The sequence below is a fragment of the Pangasianodon hypophthalmus genome, chromosome 4, assembly GCF_027358585.1.
Source record: "Pangasianodon hypophthalmus isolate fPanHyp1 chromosome 4, fPanHyp1.pri, whole genome shotgun sequence".
In the NCBI taxonomy this organism is placed as follows: Eukaryota; Metazoa; Chordata; class Actinopteri; order Siluriformes; family Pangasiidae; genus Pangasianodon; species Pangasianodon hypophthalmus.
The window spans coordinates 2,700,522-2,713,021 of record NC_069713.1 but is presented as its reverse complement, the minus strand read 5'-3'; the positions used below and the strand labels follow the sequence as shown (position 1 = coordinate 2,713,021).

At 36.2% G+C, this 12,500-nt stretch overlaps 1 protein-coding gene across 4 annotated transcripts in view; it reads left to right on the top strand.

Annotated features, from left to right (window-relative positions):
* greb1l (GREB1 like retinoic acid receptor coactivator) overlaps nucleotides 1-12,500 on the top strand; it is a 64,756-nt gene that overhangs the window by 28,730 nt on the left and 23,526 nt on the right. For all 4 annotated transcript variants that reach the window (XM_026910111.3, XM_053233460.1, XM_026910112.3 and 1 more), the window contains 4 exons: nucleotides 7,188-7,303; nucleotides 9,945-10,104; nucleotides 10,263-10,439; nucleotides 10,818-10,994. In XM_026910111.3, the coding sequence (XP_026765912.3) occupies nucleotides 9,948-10,104; nucleotides 10,263-10,439; nucleotides 10,818-10,994 (511 nt within the window). In that variant the 5' untranslated portion in view covers nucleotides 7,188-7,303; nucleotides 9,945-9,947. The remainder of the gene's footprint in view (nucleotides 1-7,187; nucleotides 7,304-9,944; nucleotides 10,105-10,262; nucleotides 10,440-10,817; nucleotides 10,995-12,500) is intronic.

Sequence of the window (12,500 nt, the reverse complement as noted above, 5' to 3'; positions counted from 1 at the left end):
TTTCTTTCAGAATTTCCACATAAAATTCATTTATCTGCTCGGTTATTTTTACTGATTAATGGAACTTGTGCTTAAGAAATAAAGAAAAGAAATTAGGAAAGTAGATAATTAATCATTTATATGGTTTGTGAGGTTGGAGATGTTTCCTAACTTCCGAAAGATTCTAGAGATTCCTGTCTTTAAATTTGTAAATACATGTTTTACTTTGTTAAGTCAGAAATCAGGGTTTGCACTTTAGTGCTTTTATGAATATATTTATTGTTATTTTTATTCGTTTTCCTGAGTGCTGGTTGGTGCTTTCAGGCTCTGAGCACAGTGACGTTCTGTCAGCGTTCCACCATGTGGCGTTCGAACACCCGCGTGAGAAGTCATAAAGAGGTGTTTCGTATCCTTAGCCTGCACGTGTCACTGAAATTCTCTGTTTGTAAACTTAAAGAAAACTTTGGATGATTTGGCGGATTTTAGTCGGGTGAGGGGGGAAGGTTCAGAGCTGCTGGCTGCCTTTGCCCTCGCTAACGTAATTAGATAAATAAAGAAAGAGACAAAAGGAAGGGAGGCTGAAAGGGAATGAAGGGAGAGGGGAGAGGGGACACGCTGCCTTTTAACACTTTAATGCCTCGAATAACACTTGAACTTTGTCACATTTTAGACATTAGATTTTTTCTTTATTTACTTATTTCCCAAAAATAGCTGCATAAACAAGCATCAATACACCGACGTGCAGTAAAAGCCAGACGTTTCATCCGTGTGTGTGTGTGTGTGTGTGTGTGTGTGTTGCACTAAAATTATAGGTTTTTTGAATTCTGGAGGTTTAGAGAGAAATACAAATGTTTGAAATAATGTTTTATTGTTTGTGTTTGTTTGTTTGCTGTATCTTAATAACTGAGTTACTTATTTCCATTTCCCCCAATAACTGTTTAAAAACACAAAATGATGACATTTCATCACACTTTATGATCTTAAAAAAAATACTACAGCTTTACAGATCATTGCAAATATTTTAAATAATGTTTTCATATCATTTTAATAATTGAGTTTATTTTTTGTTTGCTTGTTTGTTTGTTTGTTTGTTGTTTAGGATTTTTTTTAATTTTTACACACATTATAATTAAAAAAAACTAAAATGTATAAAGGCGGCACATTTAAGAAAAACGTAAATGTAATTTAAAAAAAAAAAGTGGTTAAATGCCGATTGTCTTGACTTTTATTCAAATTAAAAATTATCCGGCCAAATTTCTCGAAAACAGCGTATCACATCACGAAACTTACAAGAGATCCAGTACAAAAACACAAATTCAAGTCTCAACAACACTACAATGTTAATATTGTTTATTGTGAATATCATGATATATAGTATAATAGATAATCGTAACATCTTTATACACACAGAGCTTGAACAGAGAAGTAATCTGTCGAGTGTAATGGGAATCAAACTGCTGCTGGTTTTCCTCGCTGTTACTGTCAGAGTCTCAAATGAGTTCAGGGTAAAAATATTTTTTAAAAAACAGTGTGTGTGTGTGTGTGTGTTTCAGGATATTGTGTCTACTTTGGGGTTAGTTTGGTCTCCGTCTCCAGGTCACGTCCTCATTTTTATCTCATGTAAAAGTGGAAGGTTTAGTGTTTTGAGAATTTCGTGGCAGATTGAGTTGTTTTAAATAAACTTGTACGGCCCTTTGGCGTATCCCAACTTAAAATTCTCAAAAACCCTTTAGTGATGATAAAATATGTAAATAAGCTGTTTCATTAATGCTATAAACCATAGGAACTGTTATATATTAGAATATATGGTTGTAAAACATAGTACTATGTACCTATATATACATATGTCTAAAAGTGATGAAAATCCAAGAATTTCTGTATTATTTTTATTTTAACAATTTTTCTATCAATTTCTCTCACTGATTAATACAATCTTTTGTTCAAAAAAAAACAATATGGCTGATTCGACTGCTCAAATTAAAGTAGGACCTTTTAGCAATGTTGCAACCTTTTTAAAAATACAAAATAATATTCATAAATATCATAAATCTTGATGATTTACCATGATGTAAACATGTTATATCTGTTCTATCAAGATCATTTTCCTACCATGGATTTGAGTCGAGATATAAACAACTCAAACCTTTTACTCGAAATGAACATTTCTTGCTAATTGAGCTAGCAAATCTGACCACATTTATAAACCATTAGCTTGAATCCTCATTATTCACTTTCATTATTAACTACTTCAACCCATCAGCTAACCCACACACTCGTCACCAGGCTGAAACACGTGTAATGGAGTTACGTTCTGTTCGTGTGTGTAACAAAGCATGAAAGGACTTTAAGATTGTGCGTTAACTACAGTAGCGAAGATTTCAGTGCCTTCCTGTTTCACACACACGCAAACACACACTTGATTGAACACGTAAAGGGCTCGATGATAGTTAATGAGGTGAATCAGGTGTGTTTGCAGAAAGAATGTGCAGTGTGTGACAGAGACTCAGGATGATCAGATAAAGTCCACTTTGCCTGCAGGCGACACTGAAAACTGTGTTTAAATGTCATTATCAGTCAGACTGGTCCGTGTTCTTCCCGAGGGCAGGGCAGCACATGCCCCCTCACTGTTACTCAACACTTAACACTGTGTTAAAACACAGACAAATCCATTTCTAAAGCTGTTTAAGAAATCTGCAGAGGGGGTTTAGCATCTCAATCAGCTCGACTTGTGCATATAAACGACACTGTGTATTAGATTACATCCATCAGTATTCAAATGGACATTAATTGTCCCAGTTATCAGCCAATTTGGGAACAAAATAATTTCATTGCAATTTAAGTGTACATATAACATCTCTTAGAGACGGCCCTGATCCGATACCTAGTATTGCAAAAAATTGGATATTAGAAAAAAAAAGAATGAATTTGATCTAATCTAATGTGACAAATGGAAAAGATTGGAATTAAAAGATCATTTTTAATCTGTAATGTTTACATACTCTAAAGAGGCATGATTGTTTTGATTTTTTTATTATATTTATACTTTACACTTTATTGTATTGCGAGTGTAAATGATTTTTGTGTGAAAGCTGCGCTTCTGTGTAAGTCGTGCACGTATTATTTCCTGTACTTTTAAGTTCTACAGTTAAAAAAAGCTTAAAATTTAGTAGTTTTTTTAAAAGATAAATATCAAATAGGTATCAATATCAGCCGATCCTCATGGCTTCGACATCGCTAACATCGTTTTATTCACATTATACATTACATTATATACGTTACATTAAACTCAGAGTAAAATACATTATACATTCTTTCAAAATATATTATATTATAGTACATTATAGCTTGTGTTCTTTCAAATATTGTAATAATAATAGTAAGACTGCCTCATTCAGATTAATTAAGTGGTTATTTAAAAGTTTATTAAAAAAGCAATTAAGTGAATTAAAAAAACAGACTGTTAAACCATATACAGTTCATTCACAAGCAGCACTGCGGTTCATCAATAACTCAGAAAGAAATCGGAAATGGTGCAAATTAATAACGTATGTTTCATTTCTAAAATGAAATTGAGTTTCAATAGCAGGAAAAGAAATACAGGATGTTTCTTAATAAGATTCTTAATAAGAGCTGAAACCCTGAAATACAGAGTGTTAGTCATGAGTCTGTGTGGTTTTACTTCATATTTGATGTTTTGAAAAAAACGTTGTATTTTTGTTAAATGATGAATTAAAAGCAGTCGTTTGTAGTGAGGCTTTCAGGCTTTCAGGTTCAGCTGGAGCTTCTGTATAATTCGTCGTTTTTGTGCGCTGAGGAATGAGAAGTGTAGAGTATTGATTATCTGTGACGTATCTGTGTATCGTGACTCAGGGGGAGTGTGTGATGGATCCGGAGTGTTACTGAATACGCCACTTGCTGCTAATCACAGCTTCATGCTGCATTTTAGTTTGGTTTATTTTTCTCTCTTTTGCTTTGTAGCATTGAAATTAATGTCCGTGAGTTTTGATTGAATTTGATTGAGTTTGATTGGATTGTCGTCTGGTTTTATAGTTGATCTAAAAATCGCATCGCGATCTAAAACCTTTTTGTTTCTTACAAATAGAGTAAAGACACCAAGCTGAAATTTAAGAGAAATTTGTATAAAATGTATTGTAGAACATTATATAAGGCTTATCTAAAAATATAATGTACATTTTGTCTATTTATTATATCAAAAATCTGTATATATACAATTTAAACAAAAAAAGGTATATCGTGAATTTGTTTAAAATATAAAATATAATATAAAAAGAAATGTATAAAATGTTAAATATATAAAGTTGAATGTATATACAGCTTTTATTTAAATCATTTATTTATAATGTGTTTTATTTTTTAAAAATCAATGCATACAATTTAAACTATAAATTTGATGAGTAACATTGTATAAAATTTGTGAAAAATATAAAATATGATTTATAACAATGTAAAAAAAGTCTTTTATTTACAAAGTAGTTTTTAAAGTATACAATTTAATATATAAAACTGATTGATACGCAACGATTTTTATTTACAGAAATGTAGGTTTCATAAATCTTGTAATTTATCTTAATATACAGAATGTTTTATCTTTTCAGCATCATTCTGATGGCTTTTGAGTCGAGTTAGCAGCCACTCTGGAACTGACATTTATAAACACATTATAACACATTATAACCACATTAATAAATAATTAGCATGAAGTTTTATTAACGTGCAGAATTAACTCAACCGATCAGTTATATACTTAAAAGAGTTAGAAACTGGAGGAAATTGCGTCTCTACATTGTGGTTATAAAATTGTGTGATCTGAAGGTTCACTTTTAATCAATATTTTGTAGAAAGTTTCTGTTTCTGAATAATGAAACTTTCCAAATTTTTTTTTTTTATAAATAACAAAGTTGATAGTGTGATATACCGAAAACCGTGATACTCTTTCAGACGATTATCAAACCAGGAATTTATCGTATCGCTCCAGCTCTAATGTATTTACACAACTTTTACTCAGGAGAAGGATAAAATGTGTCCTGGAATTTATTGCCTTTGTGTGTGTGTGTGTGTGTGTGTGTGTGTGTGTGTTTCTCATAAAGTGCAACTGGAGTATTTTACCAGATGCACCCTGGGGCTTGTGGGATACGGTCTCCTCGTCCATCACTCTTATCAGTTACAGCTACACATGTCACGGTGCTCCGCAATCTGCTGCTCCATCTACACACACCACTCATGTCAGATAGCACTGAGACTCTATCAGCTCCTGTACAGCCGACCACACACTGACCCGACATTCCCCACACACACACACACACACACACACACACACACACACGCCAGACACGCTAGCGCTCTCCATCAGACACCAACACTTTACACTCATATCATCACTGCACTGATATCATCTGAGGAGCTTTTCAGGTTTTTGTGCCAGTCATTAGAAATTAGAATTAGAGCTGACTGATATGACAAAATACTCTATCGATACTGTGATATAATTCTATACCGATATCGTGATATCAGTATCGTTATCGTCAGGCGTCAGTGCTTTGTTACTCGCTGTGAAATTGTTTTAGTTTCTCCCTTTCTTCTAATAAATGTTCTATAAATGCTGGGGAAAAATATATTATCTGTTATAAATCATGTATTCTGAATCTTTAACGATTATGATATTATATAATTTTTTATTTTTTATTTTTTACCATATTGCCCACCGTTAATTTGAATATAAAACTGGCAAGTGAAGATATCTTAAATATAGTAAGATTTATCTAGTATTTCCTATGATAAGATTACAATTAACCAATTATTATTATTATTATTATTATTATTATTTTAAGACATTTTTACTCATTTCATTCTATACATTTTCTTATTTTATCGGCAGAACATTTTGCTTTTTTCTAGAAATAAATGCTTAAAATTAGCTGCCGATAGAACACGACTATTTGAAGCTTGAAATTATTATTTGAAAAAGTCTAGAAATAGGTTTAATAATCTTATATCTTGGTTTATGGTAATCCTCTAATAGGAAACAGTAGATAAATCTGAGTATATTCGGATATCTTCACTTGCTAAGACGGCAGTTTTTTGCAGCGCAGTGTCAGAATCGTTCTGTCCGTCGCAGCTGAAGGCCACTCGCAGGTTTAACGTTCAGAAATATCTCCTGTGATTGAATCTGATAAACGACAGCGTTTCTCGAGTTCACTGCTAATCAGCTGATGAGCTCTGAAGCAGGAACGTTTTACATTCCAGCGGGAAACAACGTCACACACCGTTCAGGATCATGACGCTATCTGGAACGAGAAGTAAACACGCAGTAGGGGGCGCTAGTCACTCGCTCCTTCAGACTGATACAGTGATTTACAGCAAGTCTTATATCGTTAGCTTTGAGCAGTGGAGAATTTCACCGGCTGATAAATCATTCATTCAGAAACCTTTCTGATCAATCCTGAGATCTGTACATGAGGAGTGTTTTTAATTCTGCCTTACATTTTATTTGCCCTGATTCATCTTGGTAAAGCAGCAGGTGTGTGTGTGTGTGTGTGTGATGATGGACAGGTGTTAATGTTGTATGTTGTTTCACCTTTACAGGTGTAGGTGTGTGTGTGTGTTTGGTGTTAATGATGATGGACAGGTGTTAATATGCTGACTGTGTTGTTGTACCTGTATAGGTGAGTGTGTGTGTGTGTGTGTGATGGACAGATGTTAATGTTGTATGTTGTTTCACCTTTACAGGTGTGTGTGTGTGTGTGTGTGTGTGATGATGGACAGATGTTAATGTTGTATGTTGTTTCACCTTTACAGGTGTGTGTGTGTGTGTGTGTGTGTGTGTTTGGTGTTAATGATGATGGACAGGTGTTAATATGCTGACTGTGTTGTTGTACCTGTATAGGTGAGTGTGTGTGTGTGTGTGTGTGTGATGGACAGATGTTAATGTTGTATGTTGTTTCACCTTTACAGGTGTGTGTGTGTGTGTGTGAGTGTGTGTGTGTGATGATGGACAGATGTTAATGTTGTATGTTGTTTCACCTTTACAGGTGTGTGTGTGTGTGTGTGTGTGTGTTTGGTGTTAATGATGATGGACAGGTGTTAATATGCTGACTGTGTTGTTGTACCTGTATAGGTGAGTGTGTGTGTGTGTGTGTGTGTGTGATGATGGACAGGTGTTAATGTTGTATGTTGTTTCACCTTTACAGGTGTGTGTGAGGTGTCTGTGATGATGGACAGGTGAGAGAGCTGCACATTTCCTGTCTGATCAGTGATGGAGAGAATGTGATCCACTTTCTTCACACCTGGAGAAGAACGCTAAAAGGTACAGCCTTTATCTATCCATCTATCTATCTATCTATCTATCTATCTATCTATCTATCTATCTATGTTTATCTATCTATCTATCTATCTATCTATCTATCTATCTATGTTTATCTATCTATCTATCTATCTATCTATCTATCTATCTATCTATCTATCTATCTGTTAGAAGTAGCATTGTTAGCCAGCAGAGAAAGCTGTTATGCTAGCACAGGCTCATTAACTTTGGGAAAATGGAACCGTGCTAATGATTTTCAGACCAGTGTGATTTACACTGTAGCACTTTTTAAATCAACAAATCTTTTAAACAGCTTTTTAAGTCGTAGCTAAATGCTCTGCCCTCACAGCTGTAGCGGTTAGCGCCACGGCAAGGTCATCTGTGTCATGTTTTCTCTCCGGGTTTGACATCTAAAGCTTACGGCCAGATGGAGCTCAAGGACAAGCACATGATTCATTTCTGTGTGTCTGGTGTGTTTAGTGTCGAGGCGAATCCACACCGCCGCGCTCAGATATGCGGTGAACAGAACCTATCACAATTAACCTTCACCAGCTGATTGCTGATATAAGCATGTCTTTACATCAGAAGTGTATTTAAAAATTCACAAAAAATTCACATTAATTTATGCAAATCAGACTTCATCTAAATAAATATGCATAAATTTACATTTACATACATTTAAAAAATCTAGTCTTTGGATGTTGTTAGAATTACAATGTTTATTTCACTGAAGATGTTCCCAAGAACGACTTTTACAGAACAGCTTGTTTAAAAAATCATTTATTTATCATTTAATCAAGAAAATATCATTCACTGTTATAAAAAAAAAATCGATCACAAATCCAACAATAATCAACATTTTGGGAAATTCTTCTGTAATAACCTTCTAAAAAAAATTTTTTTGGTTCTAAACAAAGAAAAAGAAAAGATTTTGGGAAAAAAAATGAGTTTAAAGCTCCACAGTGTGGTTAATTATCAAACCATTAAACAAGATAATTATTAGGAAAGGTTGTGAAGTGGGCGGAGCTTCTTCAGAATAACTGCGTTTCAGTAACACAGTGGTCACAAAGTGGACAAAAATAAAACAAAAATGGTGAAACAAACATTTTTTCTGTTTAATTTTGAATATTTTTATTATTACAGTTTAAGAGAAGACATGGCATAAATGTAATTTTTCCAAAAAATGGAAAATGCCTGACTTTGAGCACATAATCATCATTTCTGCCTGCAGTGTCTCGCATTAAACTGTGTTCAGTTATCAGTATTACTAATGTTACATCCCATAATATTCAACCCCAACAATGTTACATCCCATAATATTCAACCCCCACAGTGTTACATCCCATAATATTCAACCCCCACAATGTTGCATCCCATAATATTCAACCCCCACAGTGTTACATCCCATAATATTCAACCCTCACAATGTTACAGCCCATAATATTCAACCCCCACAGTGTTACATCCCATAATATTCAACCCCCACAATGTTGCATCCCATAATATTCAACCCTCACAATGTTACATCCCATAATATTCAACCCTCACAATGTTACATCCCATAATATTCAACCCCCACAGTGTTACATCCCATAATATTCAACCCTCACAATGTTGCATCCCATAATATTCAACCCCCACAGTGTTACATCCCATAATATTCAACCCTCACAATGTTACATCCCATAATATTCAACCCCCACAGTGTTACATCCCATAATATTCAACCCTCACAATGTTACATCCCATAATATTCAACCCTCACAATGTTACATCCCATAATATTCAACCCCCACAGTGTTACATCCCATAATATTCAACCCTTACAATGTTACATCCCATAATATTCAACCCTCACAATGTTACATCCCATAATATTCAACCCCCACAGTGTTACATCCCATAATATTCAACCCCCACAGTGTTACATCCCATAATATTCAACCCTCACAATGTTACATCCCATAATATTCAACCCTCACAATGTTACATCCCATAATATTCAACCCCCACAATGTTACATCCCATAATATTCAACCCCCACAGTGTTACATCCCATAATATTCAACCCTCACAATGTTACATCCCATAATATTCAACCCCCACAGTGTTACATCCCATAATATTCAACCCCCACAGTGTTACATCCCATAATATTCAACGCTCACAATGTTACATCCCATAATATTCAACCCCCACAATGTTACATCCCATAATATTCAACCCTCACAATGTTACATCCCATAATATTCAACCCCCACAGTGTTACATCCCATAATATTCAACCCCCACAGTGTTACATCCCATAATATTCAACCCTCACAATGTTACATCCCATAATATTCAACCCCATTACTGTGGATGTTGTTGTTAGCAGTGATGTGGATTTATGGCTGTTTGTTGTGTTTATAGTTAAGCCTCTGATTTGAATGTAAATTTTATTTATTTACTTTTTTATTAATTTTCGTTTCTCAGTGTTTTTTTCTGATTAGCGCCAAAAGTCAGCCATATTGTCGTGCAATAAATTCAGCGTATCCTAGTCATTTTGAAACGCTGTACAGCGCACCGCTGTGTTATGTGTCACTGCTTTACTCGATTGCAGGCAGCGATTAGTTTAGTTTGTTGTTGTTGTTGTTGTTTTCAGATCATGGGGAATTCATACGCAGGACAGCTGAAGTCGTCTCGCTTCGAGGAGGCGTTGCACAACTCCATCGAGGCGTCGCTGCGCTCCAGCACCGGAGATCCTCAGCCCATCTTCACACAGCTGTACCTGGAGCCGGATCAGTTCACGCCCAACCTGGAGGGTGAGAACACGCAGCATCTTACTCAGATTCAACTAAAGAAAACTGATCTCTCGAGGAGTCATGGTGTCGTATAGCTTCATTATGTAGCTGTTTCCATCATGTGACCTGTCATGTGACCTGTCATGTGACCCACCCCCTCCCCTCCCCTTTCCCTCCAGACATTAAGTCGAAGATGGACTTGAGCCTCAGGTCCGATGCCGGTGCTCACGTCCTGATGAACTGCCAGTCGTCCAGCGGCATCGACGACATGGACGACGACGACGAATCAGACAGCAGCAGCCCTCCGCTTCCCTACCTGCAGGCTCCGCCCCCTGACGGCTGCTGCACCATGGACGGTACCAAAACAATGATACCCAAATTAATCAATTTAATAAATCTAATTTAATTTAGTATGATATAATGAAATTATAGTTTAAAATTTAGATAATGTCAATTTAGTAAAGTAAAATTTTAATTTTAATTTTTAACAGACTGAAGAGTTCTGGGTCGTGCGCTTTGGGGCAGTTGTGGATTATATTTGAAATGTTCAGTTTTAATTTGATTTTCAATGCCAAATTTGACAGAATTCTTTTTATTATTATTTATTTTCTAACACACGGCTATAAAACTGTGATTTCCCATTAGCAGTTTGTTAAGTAAAGAAGAGTTACAGTTACAGAACCTCAGCACTGAACGCTAACGCCCGTGACATCATCAACCTTTTACATTTCCAGGATTCTGCCAGGCGGGGAAGGACCTCCGCCTGGTTTCCATGGCGACGGAGCCCATCGACGTCCCGGCCGGGTTCGAGCTGGTGGGCGCGAAATCTCCCAGCATTCCTGAGCACATCCTGGTGTGTGCCGTGGACAAGCGCTTCCTGCCGGACGAGAACGGGAAGAACGCACTTTTAGGTGGGAGCCATTTTGGATTTAAAGGGCAAGTTAATGCTAATGAGAAGCTACGTGCTAATCTAACTGTCAACAGTGACATCACACACTACTGAATAATACACAACAACATAAAGGCATAAATATAACCACTACGACTTTTCATTCAGTATTCAGTGTGTGTGTGTAAGTGTGTGTGTGTGTGTGTGTGTGTGTGATGATGGACAGGTGTTAATGATGTACGTTGTTTCATCTTTACAGGTGTGTGTGTGTGTGTGTGTGTGTGTGTGTGTGATGATGGACAGGTGTTAATGATGTATGTTGTTTCATCTTTACAGGTGTGTGTGTGTGTGTGTGTGTGTGTGTGTGTGATGGACAGGTGTTAATGATGTATGTTGTTTCACCTTTACAGGTGTGTGTGTGTGTGTGTGTGTGTGTGAGTGTGTGTGTGTGTGTGTGTGTGTGCGATGATGGACAGGTGTTTATGATGTATGTTGTTTCATCTTTACAGGTGTGTGTGTGTGTGTGTGCGAGTGTGTGTGTGTGTGTGTGTGTGATGATGGACAGGTGTTAATGATGTATGTTGTTTCACCTTTACAGGTGTGTGTGTGTGTGTGTGTGTGTGTCTGTAAAATATATGATGAATGTAATAAAGTTTTCTCAGCGAATAAAAACAAGATGAAAAAGTCCAAACCAGGCGGCTGGGTAAAGGCGAAACAAGCGAGAAAATAATATTAAAGATTTAAAAATGTAACACTTTCAGCTTCATTTGGTTTTTATTTATAAAATAATTTTCGAATAAAGACTAAAACAAGTTTACTAATTAACTGTGAGTGTGAAATGAAATGCTCCAGAATAAATTACACTTCATTATAATAACATCATTAAACCTTCATGAAAATCAACTGCAACAACAAACTCCAGAGAATCCAGAGGGAAGAAAACACACACAACCTGTTCCATATCTGATACTAACTACAGCTCATTTTCCCACGTGTGTGTGCGTGTGTGTGCGCGTGTGTGTGTGTGTGTGTGTGCGCGTGCGTGTGTATGTGTGCGTTTGTGTGTGCGTGTGTGTTGTGTGTGTGTGTGTGTGTGTATGCATGTGTGTGTGTCTGTGTGTGCGCGTGTGTGTGTGTATGTGTGCGTTTGTGTGTGCGTGTGTGTGTATGTGTGTATATATGTGTGTGTGTGTGTGTGTGTGTGTATGTGTGTGTGTGTGTGTGTGTGTGTGTGTGTGTATACATGTGTATATATGTGTGTGTGTGTGTGTGTGTGTGTATATATGTGTATATATGTGTGTGTGTTTGTGTGTGTGTGTGTGTGTGTGTGTGCGTGTGTGTGTGTATGTGTGTATATATGTGTATATGTGTGTGTGTGTGTGTGTGTGTGTGTGTGTGTATGTGTGTGTATATATGTGTGTGTGCGTGTGTGTGTGCGTGTGTTTGTGTGTGTATGTGTATATATGTGTGTGTGTGTGTGTGTATGTGCATGTGTGTGTGTATGTATATGCATGTGTGTGTATACATA